The sequence below is a fragment of the Protopterus annectens genome, chromosome 2.part1 (genome assembly GCF_019279795.1).
Source record: "Protopterus annectens isolate FY-2018-M chromosome 2.part1, PAN1.0, whole genome shotgun sequence".
NCBI lineage: Eukaryota > Metazoa > Chordata > Ceratodontiformes > Protopteridae > Protopterus > Protopterus annectens.
This window is the reverse complement of record NC_056729.1, coordinates 328902768-328922863: the sequence shown is the minus strand read 5'-3', so window position 1 is coordinate 328922863 and position 20096 is coordinate 328902768. Positions and strand designations below refer to the sequence as shown.

The 20096-nt window shown below is 43.6% G+C and overlaps 1 protein-coding gene across 3 annotated transcripts in view; it reads left to right on the top strand.

Moving 5' to 3' along the window:
* Positions 1-20096, top strand: part of RBPJ (recombination signal binding protein for immunoglobulin kappa J region) — a 1681970-nt gene that overhangs the window by 183979 nt on the left and 1477895 nt on the right. For 2 of the 3 annotated variants that reach the window (XM_044062156.1, XM_044062154.1), the window contains exon 2: positions 16286-16324. In XM_044062156.1, the coding sequence (XP_043918091.1) occupies positions 16286-16324 (39 nt within the window). Of the gene's footprint in view, positions 1-16285; positions 16325-16556; positions 16600-20096 lie in introns of those variants that run through there. The other variant, XM_044062155.1, reaches the window with a different exon arrangement.

Genomic DNA, 20096 nt, shown 5'->3' with positions numbered 1-20096 from the left:
TAGAGGTCTCGTTTAAGTTAGAGATTTCTCTTCTGTCTAGAGGAGATTGTCGTTTTAATTAGAGACTTCTCCTCTAGCCCCTTTTTTCTCCTTCCTGTATGTTTAAGAAAAAAAAAAAAAAGTCAGATATTTGCAATCTCTCTTTTTCTAGTAGCTATTCAGTAGTTTGTGACAGTTGTAGTAGTTTCCTTGAATTTGTTGTTTGCTATAATGTCTAAAGACGGGAAAGAAACAAAGCAGTCGGGCTTCAAAAAGTGTGATTCTTGCTCTCAAAAAATTTCCTTGACCGACGGGCACAATAGCTGTGTGTACTGTTTGGGCACTGTACACCTACAAGATTTGTGTTCCATTTTTCATGGTTTCAGTTCCAGGGTCTTACTGGAACGGAAAAACGGGTAGATAGTCAGGGGATTACTGAAAGTTCCTTTTTCGGTTGCACTAGAAGGGAATCAGACCTCCTCTAAATCTTCTCAATCCCTAAAATCAGACAAGTCTCAGCATCTTCATCGGCTCCAGCTTCTGAGCCGCTGAAAAAACAGGCCAAAGACATGTTTGGACCGGAAAGCTTTCGGGCCTGCAAAAATAACTCCTTTGGCTCCAGTTATTTTGGAACCGAGCAGGAGTCTGTCTGAGCTGGCTTCTAAAGTTCCACTGTCACCTGTTTTGCAGTCAGTGGCTGGAAGTATCAAGTCCTCTACCCTGTTCTCTCGATCCTCCAGGATCCTGTCAGACGACGATGTGGAGCGGGTGGTGAGGAGGCTGCTACGGACCCAGACTCCAAGATTCTTTAGAGTCCAGCCCAAAAAGAATTGGATCCAACAACTGTCACTAACCCTTCTTCGATTCCTCCTCCGACCCGAGTGGCTTTGGAGCCAGAGTGCTTGGATGTGATTGTACTGGAACCATTGGGTCCAAGACCTGCCCCAGATTCTTTGGGCCCCAATTTCCACTCAGACATCTTTGGTGCCATTGTTTGTCGAAGGGTCTGGGGGGGAGAGTTGGGTCGGACCTTTGGTGAATTTAAATCTATCTCTTGGGGCTTCAGCACAGGTGAGCTCGGTGCCTGCAGTGGCCTCTGAACCCACCTGCATGGTGCGGGGGAAGTCTCCTGCCTCTTTGGAACCGGAGGCTGTCTTGGATCTGGGTCGTAGTGCCATCGAGGTCATGAGGACTGTGCTGTCACTCCAGACAGCTCCACTCTCGGATCCAAGCACTCTTCCCCCAGAATTGCCAGTGTCTGCCTCTCTACCATCCCTCCCCTCCTAGGTGTAGAGATCTGATGCCCCAGGATTCCCCAATGGGTGAGAGACACACTCTTCTGAATCCTCCCCAGAGGACCCCTCTGGAGAGGTCCCTCGGAAGAGAACTTGTAAGAGGAAACATCTAGACTCCCCTGAGGAGTTTCACTTCAGACACAGACTTGGATGACTCTGAGGGGTCCCCACGGTCACCCTCTGAGGATGTATCTTTCGCGGACATCCTAGAAATTCTTAAGCAGAGAGGTGGCTGGAAGGTCATTAACCCATCTGAGGATGTCTGTGTACTTGGAGACGTTTTGTTCTTGACCCTCCACCTTTTGGGTGAGTCCACCTTTCGACCAGCTCTTTAACGTAGTCAGTTGAAAGGCATGGGGGTTCTCCAGATTTGGTGGAACCCCTTCCGAGGAGGCCCAACAAATTTATTACTGCCCCTTGCAATAAGGAATTTCTGTCAAAAGGTGTCTCAGTAGATGCTATGTTGGTGGCGGCCACCAAGAAGGAATTGTCTGAGGCTTCATCTGTCCATCCCCCGAACAAAGAATCTCAAACAATGGACAGATATAGAAAGCATATGTTCTCGTCAGCGGCCTTTACACTCGGGCCACTGAATTGCTTGACTCATTTTACCAGACTTCAGAGGGATCTCCTAAAGGAGTTGGGAGATACCTTCCAAGGTTCTACAGCTGAAGGGGTCTCGGATAAGGTGACCGCTCACCTTGCTACCTTAAATTCAGTAGTCAGCTCTTCTATGCGACTCATATCTTATGCAGCTGATGGAGCGAGAACAGCAGGTGGAGGAATCTCCCTAAGGAGGCATTCTGGTGCGCCTATGCAAGTTTGCTGAACCCTTCAAGTTTTCCTATATAAATGCTCCTTTTGATGGCTCAAGAGACTCTGACCAGGTGTGAACAGGAAGGCAAGACTCTGCTGTGGGAGTACGTTTTTCTCTCCCTTCCAGACCTTACCGCAAAGGTCAAAAGTGAGGAAAGATGTGGTTCTGTAAATCTCAGTTTTTTACTGGACGCACGTGGTGACTATTCCCCCAGGGGCAGAGGGAGGAAACAATAATGGAAGACGCTAACATCGTGGGGGGGGGGGGTCTGCAAAACCAGGGTGACACAGGCATGTTCTCTGATAGGCCCTTCCAGAGCTCCTGAAAGGAGGCCCACCTCTGAAGGCAGTCGGGGGCAGATTATCACTGTACCAAAAAGCCTGGCAAGATATTACACAAGACAAATGGGTACAGACAATAATATCCAGAGGCTACAACATACCATTCTCCTTCCCACCCCCACAACAAAGATCAGTCCCAGCCATTCCACCCAGTCAGAGGGATCAGGCAACTGTAGAAGTTCAAAGGTTGCTAGAGAAGAGTCTCATTCAAAACGTTCCTGCAGACCAAATCTGATCCATAACTTACTCAAGGTTCGTTTTAGTTCCAAAAAAGATGAGACTGGAGGCCCATTTTGGATCTCGGCAGACTAAACAAGTTGGTAAAAAAAAAAAAAACAAATCAAAGTTCCGGATGGTAGCACTGCAGCCAATGCATCCCTTTCTGTGAAAAGACAGTTGGATGTGCTCTGTAGATCTCTAGGATGCGTAGTACCACATCAAAATGAACAGGTGATCCAGGAGTCACTTATGCTTTCGGCTGGGAGCCAGTCCTTACCAATTCTGAGCTCTGCCCTTTTGTCTCACTACAGCCCCCAGAGTGTTCACCAAATGCATTGCAATAGTTACGACTCACTTGAGGCATCTAGGATTCCAAGTGTTTCCGTATTTATATGACTGGCTGCTGACTGCTACCACTGCTCATCTACTAGTCAAAGCAAGAGACACCACCATTCACTGCTCATCTACTAGTCAAAGCAAGAGACACCACCATTCATCTGTGGTCTCAATTGGGCATTGCAATAAATTTCGAAAAATCTGCCTTGCTGCAGTCACAACATATTTCGTTCATAGGAGCAGACTTAAACACAAAGGACATGGTAGCAGAATTTCCTCACAATAGAGTTCAAAACGCTACAACTTCAAATCTCTCTCTTACTCACTCAAAACAAGGTACAGGCAAAGTTTGTTCTAAAGGTATTGGGTACAATGGCAACAGCGATTACTCTGGTATCCCTTGCACACTTACACATGAGAGTCCTTCAGTGGTTACGTTTTGCACAGTGATCCATGCAGGAGCTACCCATGTCCCACAAAATTATTACCGATTCCTGTAAGAGGGACCTGTGTTGGTGGCTTCAATCAACCCAGGTACTTCTGGGCAGACCATTCATTCTTCCACATCCATTAGCTACATTGACCACAGACGCTTCTCATTTAAGGTGGGGGGGGGGGCATTCTCTGGGAAAGAGTCCAAGGAGCTTGGCAGGACAACGCATACCACTTGCACATCTATGTCCTAGAGATGAGAGCAGTGCTATTGGCATTTCAGAACTCCCTTCCACTAGGAGCAATTGCAGTCCAGACTGACAATGTCAGTTGTGTGGTATATAAACAAACAAGGCTGAACCAGATCCTGCCGCCTATGTCGAGAGGCTCAAAGAGTATGGCAGTGGGCAGTCTCCTCCCAATGTTTTCTGATAGCAAAGCACATCCTGAGGAGATCCAACGTGATAGCTGACAAATTAAGTAGAGCTATTCTAATGCCTCAAGAGTTGTCCCTGAAACAGGAAACTGTGAATCAGATTTTTTGCAGGTGGGGCCAGCCTTCCTGCAACGTCTTTGCGACGTCCATGAATGCCAAATGCAGCAACTACTTTGCCCTGATCCCCCCACCAGAGGCGGCACCAAGAGAAGCACTTGTACTCAGTTGGCCCTCTGGTCTCCTTTATGCCTTTCCACCTTTCCCTTTTAATCCCCAAAGTTCTACAGAAAGCCAAGTTATTGGGATGCAGGTTAATACTAGAGTTATCAAATTTGGTTCCCCTTTCTTTGGCCCTGTGTACAAGAAGGGCCATGGGAGACTCTCCATCCCTCAATCCAGACCCTCAAACTGACAGCTTGGCTGCTCCACTTCCAATTTTAGCCAGATTTCCAGGTATATCTCCTGCTGTAAAACACAGCCTAGTCTCATCTCATAAAACCACAACTAGGAAATTCTACGCGAGCAAGTGGAAAAGGTTTTCATGTTTGGTGTCTGCCAATCAGATTGTCCCTTTCACAGTCCCTTTATCTTGCATTTTAGATTTCTTAGCAAAACTTTTTAATGAAGGAGCAGCAGCAGCCACCATTCAAGTTCAAGTAGCCTCCATATTGAGCTATCACATTGGAGATTTGGGTTCAGAAATTGTCTCACAGACTATGCAAAGCCTTTTTGAGAGGTACGTTTTTAAGGCCTCCAATAAGTGAACCACCTCCTCCTTGGGACCTCAATTTGGTACTGCCTACTTTAATCCTTCTGCCATATGAACTAGCTTCTTATGTTATCTAAAATTTCTAACCTGGAAAATGGTCTTTTTGGTAGCCATCACTTCAGCTAGGAGGGTATCAGAACTTCAAGCACTATCCATATGCCCTCCTTACTTAGTTTTCCATAAACACAGAGTCTCCCTTAGAACTTATCCTTCATTCCTTCCCAAAGTTTGTTCTGAAACTAACTTAAATCAGTCCATTGGTCTGCTTGTCGTCTTCACTGTTTGGATGTACACAGGCAGTTACGCTTTTACTTGCACAGAACAAAATAATTTAGAAAATCTGATCAATTATTTGTATCCTTTTCAGACAAGAGGGGTGCCCCAGTATCTAAAGTCACTCTATTAAAATGGCTTACAGATACTATTACATTCTCTTATACATCCCAGAATAAACTGCCTGGAAAAATAAGAAGCCACTCAACAAGAGCTATTTCAAATTCGGCTGCTTTTCAGGCTAGGATGCCCATGGCTACAGTTTGTGCTGCAGCAACGTGGGTATAACCTCATACCTTTATCACTCATTACAAAGTAGACATGGCCTCCCGGAACAGGGTTTCTTTTGGGTCCACCATTCTGAAGTTTGTTCCCTTGAGCCACCAAGGAAAGAAGGTGCTAGGGATGCTGTCCCAGCCAGCAAGAATGAAGGCAAGGTAGGACAACGTAACATAAAATGTTATGTGCTCACCATAATGTTCCATGTTTGTTCTCCATCTCACCTTCATTCTTGCATCCCACATGCCTTCCTCATCCTTCGCTCCTGGATGATCGAGAGGTCCCTAGATGTGGCATACATGTTCTCGGATTCCCTTCCTTGTCTCGAAGAGTATATGTCTGTAAATATACTTGGAATGTGTGTATGTATGTGTGTGTGTGTGTGTGTGTGTGTGTGTGTGTGTATATATATATATATATATATATATATATATATATATATATATATATATATATATATATATATAACTTCTGTTTAGTAATTGCAAACAAGATCTGGGTAATCATCCCTAGGCATGATGGGATAGGGTGTAGCCTCAAGCCAGTAGAAGCTCTTGAGCTTTAGTAAAAGGCCGAGTCGGAACCAATGATCAGTTCCGAACCCAACCAGCAAGAATGAAGGTGAGATGGACAACAAACATGGAATGTTATGGTGAGTACATAACTTCTTTTTTCAGTGTGTCTGTTTGTCTGCACCAGAGAGGAGTCATATGAAAGCCAAGTATCCTCTTTGGAGAACTCTCTTTTTGGCGTAACTCATGTCAGATGAGGTTAACAGTTGTCTTTTGTTGTGGTAAGCAGATTTCACACACACACTTCCATTCACTTTGTGTTACTTGTTTAAGCCAGACCACGACGTACCTACTGCTGTTTCTGTGCCCATTTCAACTGAAGAGCTATTAGGCGTAGTGCCAAGATCCTAGGCACCTTAGTATTGCATGTAGTTCTTTGCGTCCAGTGGAGTTCAACTGTCATTCAGAGGTTGTGCTTCCTAAGTGCAAGAGGGATAAAGAAGAGACCCAAGTTTAGGGCCACTGATGACAATCAGTCATTCTCACCCAGTCCTCCAAAGCTCATTATCGCTGAAGAAGGTGAGGCACTTTCGCAGCCCTCTTCCATGACTGAAGTGGTGGCTCTGGCCTCTGAGATCCATTAGGAGTCTGACATTCCATTGGGTCCCTCAGCTTCTGCACAGGCCTTAGCATTTGGTATGTCAGTTCAGTCTGGGGCCACTCAGCAGGCCTCTGCTTCCAGTGAGCAGTTTTTAACCAGTGACGCTCCTCTGCAGCATCAGTGACACCGGTTACTCATTCTTCCAGAGAGACTGGCATTAGATTTGCGGACATTCCTAATTCCATGGCCAAAGCTACCCCAAAGAAGGGAACTTTCTCAGGGGATACGCTTAGGCCTACAGGCTCCTACTCACACGGATATCAAAAGGATTTTGTCAGGTTAGCTGAAGACTTCATCTCCCTGGTGAGGTCTAGACAGCCCTTCACTGAGTCTTCCCCAGGAAAAAGAAAAGAAAATGGATCCTACCCCAGAAGTATTTCCTGACCCGTTGTAATCTGATGAGGAGTCTGACCAGGAGGACTCTGTTTTGGATGAAGCACCCTCTCTGACTTCATTTACAGATTCAGATTCTGAAGAAAACCTGGCTTCTGCTTCTTCCTCTGAGGACATTGTCTTTGGGGAAATTCTTCGTCATAAGGGAACGTTTCCAGTGGGAAGCCCAGGATTACCCACAATCCAAAAAGAGGATTAAGGAATTCCTTGACCTGTTGGAGCACAAGCCACTTGCCATTCCTCCAGTTTTAGAGGTTGTAGAGGATGTTTTCTTGGATTCCTCTTTGAATCCTGATTCTCTTCCTGCAGCCCCTCAAAAACCAGACCGGTTTTAGTAGGGTACTGGAGTCCCATAAACTTCTTTTTAAGAACGCTTCTGTTCATCCAGAGGTTGTTACCCCAGGACCCAAAGGGCTAGAAGCCAGTTCCTCTAAAAACCCTTTACCAACTGATAAGAGAGCAGGGCTCTTGATAGATTTGGCAAAAAACTTAGACATGAGGGCTCTTAACTGACAATTCCACATGATTAAATACCTTCAGACCATTGGATCAGCTGATGCAAAAAAATTACTACTCTTGAGGAAAAGAATCTTTCCAAGGAATTATTAGATCTTTTGTCAGTCTAGCTGTCAAGTAGCTAGGCATTCCTTACACTGTGGTGCTGATGCTATGGAGGCTTCCATCCAGGCTGCAGCCAGTGGTTCTGTTAGAAAGCATGCATGGCTAAGGGAACAATCCCTCTCTGAGCATGTCAAGTCACCTTTTGAATGCCCCTTTGGACAAGGACATGTTCTTTGTGTTTCACTGTTGCAGTCATTACATTTGGGTAATCTGCTGTCAGGTTGCCCTCAGTCGGCCTGATTAACAAAGTCTTGGGTCCTGCGTCGGTTGCTGTCCCTTCTTCCATGACTCTGGTCGTCAGGGATATAAAACATGCAGCCGACGCCATTACATCAGTCTTTCTTGCTGCGCGGTGCCCGAAGCAGAAGCAGTTCGAAAGTGCCGGTCTGCCAACTCCTGAAATTTTTATTTTCGAGTTTCAGAACCAGTCTTCAACTAAAAGCTAAGTACCCCATTGGGGAAACTTTTTCCTGCTCCTTACCGATGTCAGTAAAAGTTAATAATTGCATTACTTGTGGGAAGCAAATACCTCATAAGGATTTTCATTTGTACTGTATTCTTTGCCTAGGCCCTTACCACAACGTGCCTTGCTGTTGGTTTTGTGCTAAATTTAATCAACGTATGATTAAACGTCTGTATATTTTTGCTTCTGAATATTTTGGCTCAAAATTTAACTATCCAGCAATGTCGTCTGTTAGTAATCCGACTACCGGAATTCCTAAAAAACGTAAAGAAAAAGACAGAGACATCTAGGTCCAAAACCGACGAGGCTTCTCCTAAGCCAGCTGCCAGTACTCAGTGAGGCAATTTCGCAGCCCCTGATACCCGCTACTTTTGATTCGCAGGCCTCTACTGAGACCCATTCAGAGTCCAGTATACCGCAAGGTACTTTAAGTATTGAACCAGCGATGTCTCTACCTTGGATGGGTCTGGAGCCACTGAGCAGGCACCGACTTCTGAGGGTGTTTTCAGGCCTAAAGATTTGCATATTAAAACCAATGCCATCTTCAAATCTAAGGTCAAAAACTACTACTATGTCTAAAAAAAAAACAACACTTTGGTTACGTGTACAAGCCCCAGTGCCTAAAAAACAAATGATCAAAATGGCTGAAGATTTAATTATCTTGATCAGGGGTTCCCATCCCCCTCCTGCTAAGAGGCCTAGGCAAGGCACTGACTGTGACTCTTCAGATCAGGTTTCTATTTCTTCTGATTCCTCTTCTGATCAGGATTTATCTTTACCCACTTATGAGGACTGTGATGCAGAAGACTCCGTCCTTTCTGCTTCTCCCCCTGAGGATTTCTCCTTTGGAGAATCTTTGCATACATTAAGGGAACACTTCCACTGGGAGAGTCAGGATTTCTCTTAATCTAAAAAGAGACTTGGGGATTTTCTTCTTCCTCAGCATAGGCCTTTGGCTATACCTCATATTCTAGACATTGTTGATGTTTTCTCAGAATCCAGTATGACTCCTGATTCTCTGCCTCTGGCTCCTAGTAAGCCAGACAGATATTACAGGGTTCTTGACTCCCACAAATTCCTTTTCAAAAACCCTGCTGCTGACCCTGAAACCATTTCTCAGGGTCCCAAGGGCGTTAAGGCCTCTGCTGCTAAAAATCCTACCACTTCTGACAGAGATTCCATGGCGCTGGGTAGATGGGGTTAGAAGGTTTACACGTCTGCAACCTTGGCAATCAGGGCTTTAAACTGTCAATTTCATATGCTTAAATATCAACAGCATGTCAGGGGTTTGCTTAAACAGAAAATGATGTTGATTTCCAACTGTGTGGAGAATGAGTTGCAGGATTTATTACATTCAGCTGAACAAGTTGGAAAACATACTTTGCAAGGTGATTTTGATTCCTTGGAGGCCACTTGCAGGGCTGCTGTAACTGGATCTGTGATAAAAAGGCATGCTTGGCTCAAGGAGCAATATCTGCCTGACTATGTTAAAGCAAAATTGTTGGATGCTCTTTTGCAACAGGACAGTCTATTTGGTAATAAGGCTGAAGAAGTTTTGAAAAAGATGGAAGATAAAGCTAAATCTATGCAAACTGTGAAAGATTTCTTACAAGTGCAGCCACCCAGGTTTAGTAGGCTCTGGCCTACTAAGAACTGGTCGTTTCCAGTGCCCACTAGAGCCGCTCAGGTCAAACCCAGACATTCTAAAGGCTCCAGGTTTCAGTCACAAGGAACTTTTAGAACAAAGCAATGGGGGTGCCTCCACCTCAAAGTCTGGAAGCAACAAGGCATCTCCCTATGGTAAACAGTCTCAATGACTTTCCACTGCAATCACCAAGCACTTATCTTTTGGCCGCCCCTTTGGAGTGAAAACTGGCAGTTCATGCACGAAACTGGCAACTGATTACCCAGGACAAATGGGTTTTAAATATAGTATCCCAGGGATGCAGATTTCATTTCCACATGTTGCCAATCCCAAACGGATGGAGAGATCCGCCTCCAAATCAGTGGGCAGAGGCCCAGAAACAAGTTATGTCCCTCATGAATATGGGGGCTATTCAACCAGTACCAGAAAAGGAAAAGGGACAAGGTTTTTATTCAAGACTTTTCCTGGTACCCAGAAAAGACAAATCATGGCGTCCAATTCTGGTCTTATCTATTCTAAATACATTTCTGGACATTCCAAAATTCAAGATGCTGACTCTTCAACAGTTACTACCTATGCTAGGCAAAGATGCCTGGTTGGTAACTCTAGACTTAAGAGGCTTACCTGCATATCCTAATCAGGGAATCTTGCAGATGATACCCCCGCTTCAAAACAGGCTACTTACATTACCAGTTCTCTGCACTGCCCTTTGGCTTTTCTACTGCACCCAGGGTCTTCACAAAGTGCCTGGCACCAGTAATTGCATTTTGCAGGCAAAGAAATCTTCAGATTTATCCATACCTGGATGATTGTCTAATTCAGGCAGAAAAAAAGGACGTTCTTCTAAAACATCAGGCGTTTATAAAAAGGGTACTAACTTGTCTAGGGTACACCATAAACGAAAAGAAATCACAACTGGTACCCTCTCAAAAAATTACATTCCTGGGTGCAAGCTTGAATACAGCTGTCCAGATGACTTACCTTACGCCAGAAAAGCAAATTCAATTGATGACCTACTTCAAACAGGTGGCCACAAAAACCCAGCTATCTGCAAGACAAATTCTGCAGGCCTTGGGGTTCATGGCCTCCTGCATTCTTCTAATTCCATATGCAAGACTGCATATGAGGAAACTTCAATGGTACCTAAAAAGCTTATGGAGTCAACATTGTCACAGCCAGGAAACAATGATTCCTATTATACCTTGCCTGCAACTAGAGTTCCTCTGGTGAGCAGACGCCTGCCACCAAAACAAGGGACTGTCATTCATTCCACCCCTTGCCACCCAAACCCGGACTACAGATGCATCAGACTATGCTTGGGGCGGCTCATCTGGCAGGGAGATGCATTCAGGGCAAATGGAGCCCAAATCAAATGCACCTACATATCGATCAGAAAGAGATGCTAGCTGTACAGAATGCTCTGACAGCCTTCAAGGACTACCTTTATCCAGGACAACTACTGATAAAGACAAACAACACCACAGTAATGTGGTACATAAACAAGCAGGGGGGGTACACATTCCTACCCCCTTGCAGACTAGCCATGGCATTGTGGAACACGGCCTTGATCAAATACATCTACAAGCTCAATTCCTGCCAGGAAAGCAAAATACTCTGGCAGACGAGCTAAGCAGAAATACTATGAACCCATACGCATGGAAACTGGAACCACAAATTTTCAACATGTTGATACGCAAATGGGGGAACCCAGACATAGATCTTTTTGCCTCACCCCACAACTATCAGTTGGGCAAATTCTGCGCAAGAATTCATCACAAAAAAGCTTGGAAAGTGGATGCTGTATCCTTCAGCTGGAAAAACCTATCTGTCTATGCCTTTCCCCCTCTGCTCTCCATAGTGCTACTAAAAGTCAGACAGGACAAACCAAAAATGATTCCGATTGCTCCAGACTGGCCTCACCAACACTGGTACCCGCTCCTGTGCAATGTGTCGCACCTTCCTCCATGGTACCTGCCTCAGACACCTTGCCTACTGTCTCAGCAGAACTATCAAATTCTACACACTCTGCTCCAAACTTTGAATCTTGCAGCGTGGCTAATCAACTAATTTCACCCTTTACATCTCTCAGCAAACCTGTGATGGATGTCATTTTGGAGGCTAGAAGGCCTAGTACTAGAAAATCTTATACTGACAAATGGAAGAGATCCTGTGCCTGGAACCAAGCACAAGGAATAAGCACAGCAATGCTGTGCCTGGAACCAAGCACAAGGAATAAGCACAGCAATGCCCAATATTCCTCAGATTCTGCAATACTTAACTGAGATGCTTCACAAGGGTCTATCTTTCTTCCATAAAAATCCATGCCTCAGCCATTTCAGCTCATTTCAACACAGAGCCTCCCCTTTTTTCTCATCCACTGCTAAAGCAGTATCTCAGAGGGGCCAGAAATTTAAGACTTCCCAGGAGAGCACCATCTCCTGCATGGGACCTCAATTTTGTTTTGGAAAAACTCACTTTACCTCCTTTTGAGCCAGCTGCTACTGCAGACCTGAAATTTCTCTCTTGGAAAACAGCTTTTCTTTTAGCAGTCACATCAGCTAGAATGATTCTTTCTCTTTGGGCCTAAAGCTGAGGCTGTACTTTTATAAGGTGGAAGACAAAGCCAAGTCCATGCAAACTGTGAAATATTTCAAGTTCAGCCACCTAGGTTTAGTAGGAACTATCCTAAACATTGGTCCTTTCCTTCGCAATTCAAAAGCAGTCAAAGGAAACCCCGGAGGGAAAGGACAGAAAGGCAACAGCAATTACAAAGACTCAGGCAGTGGACCTCAGACACTCCCAGGCAAGGGAGTTCTAGACCACTTGCCCCTGGCAGAGAGCAACAATGACTCATTAATTACTCTTTGCACCCCCCCCCTACAAGACTAGGAGGAAGACTATACCTGTAAAAGGAGAATTGGTCCTTCATCACTTTGGAATGGTGGGTTCTAAGCATTGTTTAAAATAGCTACAAATTCACTTTCAGAGAGCCATTAAAATACTCAGCCTGTCCAGACCTTCCACCAAACCAAAGAACGGAAATTCTTTCCCAAATTCAGAATTTGTGCTCTCGGGGATCAGTGGAGCCAGTTCCAGAACACCAGAAAGGAAAAGGTTTCTATTCCACATTGTTTGTAGTTCCCAGAAAGGAAGGCTCTTGGTGTCCCATTTTTAGACTGATCTACCCTCAATCAGTCCCTGCTGTTTCCAAAATTCATAATGTTAAATCTTCAAAAACGTTTTCCCATGATGGGCTGCTCAGGCCTTCATGGTCACCCTGGATCTAAAAGATGCCTACTTGCACATTCCTAGAGGGGAATTCCAGAAGGCTTCAACACTTCACAGTAGGTACCAGTCCCTTTCAGTTTTCTGCAATGCCTTTTGGCTTGTCTGCTGCTCCCAAGGTCTTCACAAAGTGCTTAGCCCCTATAATCATCATTTGCAGGACCAGAGGGGTCCAGGTCTACTTCTGTTTGGATGATTGTCTAATAAAAGCCACTAGTCTGGCAAAACTCCACAAGGATCTGATGTTTACCCAGAACTTCTTCATCCTTAGAGGCCAGAAGGCCTAGTACTCAGCTAAATGGAAAAGATTTTCCATCTGGTGTCAACAACAGGGCCACTGTCCTGTTTTAGCCCAAATCTCCATCATCCCAGATTATCTGGCTAGTCTGGTTGATAAGGGTCTGTCCTATTTTTACATCAAAATGTATGCCTTGGCCATTTCGGCCTACGTTCCGGTTCTTCCTCCTCTTTTTACACCCAGTGCTAAGGCACTTCCTTGGGGGGTGGTGATCCACACAAGACTTCCCAGGATGCCGCCCACTCCTCCATGGGACCTCAATTTTGTTCTGGAAAAACGGACTCTGCCCTCTTTTTTGAACCATCATCTTCTACTAACTTAAATTTTCTAACTTGGAAAACTGCCGTTTTACTGGCCGTCACCACTACTGGCAGAGGCTCTGAGCTGCAGGCTCTCATGACAGTGGAATCAGTTCTCATGTTCCATCCAGACTGAGTCTCCCTTATGATGAACCTTTCCTTTTATGCCCAAGGTGGTCACTGACACATTCTTGAATCAAGCCATGCACCTACCTACCTTCTTTCCTAATCCTCAGAACCAGGGGGGGGAAAGCATACATTCCTTTTGATGTACCTTGGCAACTCCCTTACTATCTTGACAAAACTAAAATCTTGAGAAAACCAGACTAACTCTTTGCCACCTGTTCTAAAGGGAAACCAGTTTCCAAACAGACTATTTCTAAATGTATCTCTCACTGTATCTCTCTTTACAGTCGGTGTGGCAAGAAGCCACCTGAAGGTGTCAGGACTTCCTGTTCTAGGGCTACTGCTACCTATACTGCCTTTCTGAAAGGAGACCCTATGAAAGACATTCTGGCAGCTGCTACCTGGTCTTCTGTGCATACCTTCATCACCAAACACTACCACTTATCAGCCTTATCCATTTCCAGAGTGGGATATGCCACTGCCATTCTGTAGGACATCCACTCCTCTCCCTGATATTACTTCCACCCTCCTTTCAGCTTTGGGAATCATCCCACAAGTCAGGACTGCAACAATGGAACATATGAAGAACATAGTACTGTTGTGTACACTTACCATAAATGTAGATGTTAAGAGTGTATTCACTGTTGCAGTCTTCTTTCCCTCCCTCTTTTCCCCTTAGCCTACAGGGTAGTCTGGTTCAAACTTCTTCTCAAGTTAAGGGTATCCTGTTTTCCTTTTGCCCCTTGCCTTGCTTAGGTTTTCTGTCTTAATTTTTTTGCTTTAGGACCCATCTTGGGAGCTCTTACCTTCAAAGGGACAAGAAAAAACTGATCATGACGTCAACTGGCTCCTTATATACCCAAGCGTACGGATGTTGATCAGGATGTCTGCTGGCCCACGGAGGAGGGAGATTTTTTTCCTCTTGTAGTCGGGCCGGACAAGGGCTTTCATGGCAGGAAATCACACAAGTCGGACTGCAACAGTGAGTACACTCTATGTTTATAGTGAGTATACACAGTTGTACTTTACATCTTTTGGAAGACCACAGATAGACAGTTCTACCTTCACAGAATCAATGATTTGAGAAAATCTGAATAGTTTGTTTCCTTTTCTGATTCAAAACTAGGCAAACCAGTATCTAAAGTGACTTTGGCCAAATGGTTGACTGATTTGTATTGCCTTTCTTTGAGAAAGTGGGTTTGCTTGTGCCAAAGCCTCAAAGAGCCCATTCCATTAGGTCTATGGCGACTTGTCAGTGTTTTTGCCTGGAACTTCCTTGGATGATATTTGTACAGCTGCAACTTGGGCAAATCCTCATACCTGTATTGCTCATTACAAACTGGATCTGGTCTTTAGGGGGAGCAGCCTTTGGGTTGGCACTGTTCTGTAGTATCCTTCCTTAGAGTTCTCCAGGAATTGGGTGACAGGGGACTTTGTTCCAACTGTTGAGGAATGAATGAAAATGACAGCGGATAAAACGTTATGTATTCACCATAACGTTTCATCTGTGTTGTCCATTTTTCATTCTTCCTCAACTTCCCACCCACCTGCCCTCACTTTGTTTTACTTCTGGATAGACTGAAGGAATCTCTTTCTTGTTTGAACTCCAGCGTCTGTTCTTCACTTAATTTTCACAGTTTTATAAATCTGTAGGCAGGAAATTAGATCTGAGGTATGTTGGGTGTCTGGAACATAATAGGTAAAGGAAGGAGCTCAAGAGTTCAAGTATTCTCCCATCTGGAAGAAGCAGCAGAGTCTGATCTGAGGATTGGATCTGAACCCAACTGTTGAGAAAGAATGAAAGTGGGCAACACAGATGGAACGCTATGGGTGAGTACATAATTTTTTTGTGTAATGTATATTCATCACTACCCTTTTTTTTTTCTTCACATGGGGCTGGGGTGTCACTTCAGCAGTGACGACCCTCTAGAGCCAGAGTCAATGCCACCAGGTGACCAGCTTAGTGTAGTGTGTATGAGGTATGCTATGTTTTATTAATTTCAAATAAAGTCTTGCAGTTGTATACACGTGCATATATTTACCTTGGTCTGTTTTCGGATAGCTAGTTCAGATTTTGTGGGTTATTTTAGCTTTATGAAGAACATCTCTTGGTACTGGTGCTCCGTTTGCAGGTTTTTTAAGCACCAGGGAAGAGTAGTGTGTGACACTTGATTGCTGTGTTCCTCCACTAGACACAGTGCAAGATTGCAGCCTATCATCGCTGAAGTTGCCCAGTTGCTAAAGATTTATTATGTTGCATCTCATTTGTGCAAGAATTCTGTTTGAATACCTCATACAAATTTACATTACGTGTGACTGTTGATTCCAACAAGTTGCCAATAATAATTTTTTATACTGAATGTATAATATGGCTGTACTGTTGCTTTCTTTAGATGTTGTGCACTATACTTGATGCCAGCATGCTTTATTTTGCTGTGATGTTTGCTTTTATGCAGTGAATGTATGTCACAAGTATATAAATTGTTTTTTTACCCATCACTGTTACCCTTGTATTAAAAAATATGTTTTGAACTTTTTCACATGTACTCTCATTATGAATGAGGCTTTGCCCAGCTGGACTCCACCAGTTAACACTTCCATATCAACCAAGTTGACAGCCTTTGCAAACCTATCATTTTTTGTTGCTTTAATTTATTCAGTAAAGCAGAAAAAGGTTTAATGACAGTTTATGTACATAGTGCATTGATATAGTGTGCAGTGAAGCTTATAGTGTGCAGTGAAGCTGGCTTCTTAGGCACTGCTTTATTAATTTGTTTAGTAAGTATGCTTTTGTATTTTCATGCAGGAAGTTTGGGGAGCGGCCTCAGCCCAAACGTCTTACCAGGTAAGAAAACTACTTAATTTCAAAGAAAGTCAATATTAAATATATTCATTTTTACTTAAAATATATGGTATTCATATTTGTTTTAGTTGCTTGTTCTGTAATTATGTAATGTGAATCTTTGCAGGTTTAACTTGTATTGATTTTGTAATACTGCTGTGCTTCTACATTCTTAAGTGGTTATCAGAATGTGTTGTCTAGGCTTACTGTGGTGTTTTGCTGTGTCCTCATCCAGGTTCGTAAGATTTTTCATCAATTTGAAAACCTTAATATGAACGGTTAGTGCCATACACATACTAATTGTGCATAGGTGTAAATAAGAGTGCCTGACAGATTGTTCTATTTCTGTAAATATATTTTCTCAAACATTGAGAAAAACTCGGGATGAGGTGTGGAGAGAACCTCCTTTGGGACAAAGATTACAACTGATAATTTGTTAATTTGTTGATGTATGTATTTTTGTCTTTAGCGGTAGTGCAGTCTCATGTCCATCTGTTCTCATACTGTTCTGTCAATGTGGTGAGAAGACTGACTTGTTGCTGTGCACTTAAACCTACTCTGGAAGTATTTTTTGCACTTGAACACACTCAAGGCCTGTGGGCCATGGGAGGAGCATGATGTCCTGGATGTTGTGTTTGAACTTTGAAGTGCCCTTGTAGTCATCCATTTTCTTTCTTGAAGGTGTGGATTGATTAAGAGTTTAATTGAGAAAGGGAACTTTATTCCAAAGACATGTCAGTGTTTGAGATAAGGTGTCACATTTTACTTTGATTGAAATTAATTTTTGTGACCACATGTCCTCCTGTGTTCAGGTCACTCTTTTTTTTTTAACTGTGTCACACAAGCACAAACTCTTTTTATTGTTGACTGGAGAGTACCTTCTGAGTTAAGTTACTTACTCAGAGTTGCATGGAAAGCAAATAGAGATTGAGGGAATGAAATCCAAGACTAGAGGATGAGGTTTAATAGCTCATAACACTCATCTTAGCCAGACTGAGATTTGCAAAGGGTTTGAGGCCACATCAGTGGCAGACTTGGCAGGATGTTTTTTTTTTTTTTTTTTTTACTGGTGTCCAGTCTCCATTTCCATCAATTTGTGGTTATTCAAGCACCTGTCCTGCCAGTCTCTGCACTTGGTATCCTCCTCCACAGTCATCTTGTAAATGTTGAGGTGCAAGTATCTAGCTTTTTTCTTCGTCTTCTGTTTCTGGCAGGTTCAAAGGTGTTTAATAGGCTAATGACCACAATTGCCTTTTTAAGCCTAGCCATGCATACCAAATTTCTGGCAAGTTCTGGTACCATTTATACGTTTAAGCAGGGGTTTAGAAGATGAAACATTTACAAGCAGGGGCCTGGCAGATGAATCATTTACATGTTGCCTGCGTCCATTAGAGACATAGGTATCAAGCTAGAGATGAATTTACTGATGTTCTTCGTGTTTCACTGTTGCAGTCATTACATTTGGGTAATCTGCTGGCAGATTGCCCTTAGTCGGCCTGATTAAAGAAAGTCTTGGGTCCTGCGTCGGTTGCTGTCTCTTCTTCCATGACGTCAGGTCGTCAGGGGTATAAAACATGCAGCCGACGCCATTACATCAGTCTTTCTTGCCGTGTGGTGCCCGAAGCAGACGCAGTTCTCAAGTGCTGGTCGGCCGACTCCTGAAATTTTTGTTTTCGAGTTTCAGAACTGAAGTCTTCAACTAATAAGTACCCCATTGGGGAAACTTTTTCTTGCTCCTTACTGATGTCAGTAAATGTTAATAATTGCATTACTTGTGGGAAGCAAATACCTCATAAGGATTTTCATTTGTACTGTTTTTCTTGCCTAGGCCCTGACCACAACGTACCTTACTGTCGGTTTTGTGCTAAATTCCATCAGCGCACTATTAAACGTCTGTATATTTTTGCTTCTAAATATTTTGGCTCACGATTTAATTATCCAGAAATGTCATCTGTTAGCAATCCGCCTACCGGAATACCTAAAAAACACAAAGAAAAAGAAAGGCCGTCGAGGTCCAAAACTGACTACATTTCTCCTAAGCCAGTCGCCGGTGCTCAGTGAGGCGCTTTCGCAGCCCCTGATACCCGCTACTTCTGATTCACAGGCCTCTACTGAGATCCATTTGGAGTCCGGTATGCTGCGAGATGCTTCAGTTATGGAACCCGCGGATGTCTCTACCCTAGATTGGTCCAGTACAGGCACTGGCTTCTGAGGGTGTTTTCAGGCCTACAGATTTGTATATTAGACCAACGCCATGTTCAAAACTAAGGCCAAAATCTAAATCTATGTCTAAAAAAACAACGCCTGGGCCACATGTGCAGGCCCCTATGCCTAAAAAACAAATGATCAAAATGGCTGAAGATTTAATTACTCTGATCAGGGGTAGCCAACCCCCTCCTTCTAAGAGGCCTAGGCAAGACCTTGATTATGAATCTTCTGAACAGGATTCTATTTCTTCTGACTCTTCTAATGAGCAGGATTTGTCTATACCTACTTATGAGGACTCTGATGCAGAAGATTCCATTCCTTCTGCTTCTCCCCCTGAGGATTTTTCTTTTGGGGAAACTATACATACCTTAAGGGAACATTTCCACTGGGAAAGTCAGGATTTCTCTGAATCTAAAGAGAGACTTAGGAATTTTCTTCTTCTTCTTCTTCCTCAGCATAGGCCTTTGGCTATACCTCCTGTTCTAGACATTGTTGATGATGATTTCTCAGAATCCTGATTCTCTGCCTCCGGCTCCTTGTAAGTCAGACAGATACTACAGGGTTCCTGACTCCCACAAATTCCTTTTCAAAAATCCTATTGCAGATCCTGAAACCATTTCTCAGGGTCCCAAGGGCATTAAGCCCCCTACTGCTAAAAATCGTACCCCTTCTGATAGATATTCCATGGCGCTGGATAGTTTGGGTAAGACTGTTTACACTTCTGCAACCTTGGCAATCAGGGCTTTAAACTGTCAATTTCATATGGTTAAATGTCAACAGCATATCATGGGACTGCTTAAACAGAAAATGATGTTAATTTCTGACTGTTGAAAATAGGATTTACAGGATTTATTGCATTCAGCTGAACAAGTTGGGAAACATACTTTGCAATGTGGTTTTGATTCTTTGGAGGCCTCTTGCAGGGCTGCTGTAACTGGCTCTGTGCTAAGAAGGCATGCTTGGCTCAAAGAGCAAACTCTGCCTGATCATGTTAAAGCAAAATTGTTGGATGCTCCTTTACAACAGGACCGTCTCTTTGTTAATAAGGCTGAATAAGTTTTAAAAAAGATGGAAGATAAAGCTAAATCTATGCAAACTGTGAAAGATTAATTACAAGTGTAACCTCCAAGATTTAGTAGGCACTGGCCTACTAAGAACTGGTCCTTTCCAGTTCCTTCGAGAGCCACTCAAGTCAAACCCCCAGACATTCCAAAGGCTCCAGGTTTCAGTCACAAGGGACTTTTAGACAAAACAATGGGGTGCCTCCCCCTCCAAATCTGGAAACAACAGGGCACCTCCCTATGGTATACAGTCAATGAGCTAAACATTTTTTATGGTTACTTGCAGAAAAATGCAAAAACTTGCTTTCAGTTATTTGCATTTGTGATTGCTTTAACTTTGTGTTGTATGTTAAGACCTCTTGTTTCTCATTGTATTAGGTTATTTATTCAAACATTTATGATTGTTCCAGTATTTAGATTTTCCTAGGAGAAAGGCAAATGTTTGCTGCTTGTCTTGGGGAAGAAGATTGCAAGCCATACTTATGGCTTCCCATACCCTCTTAGGG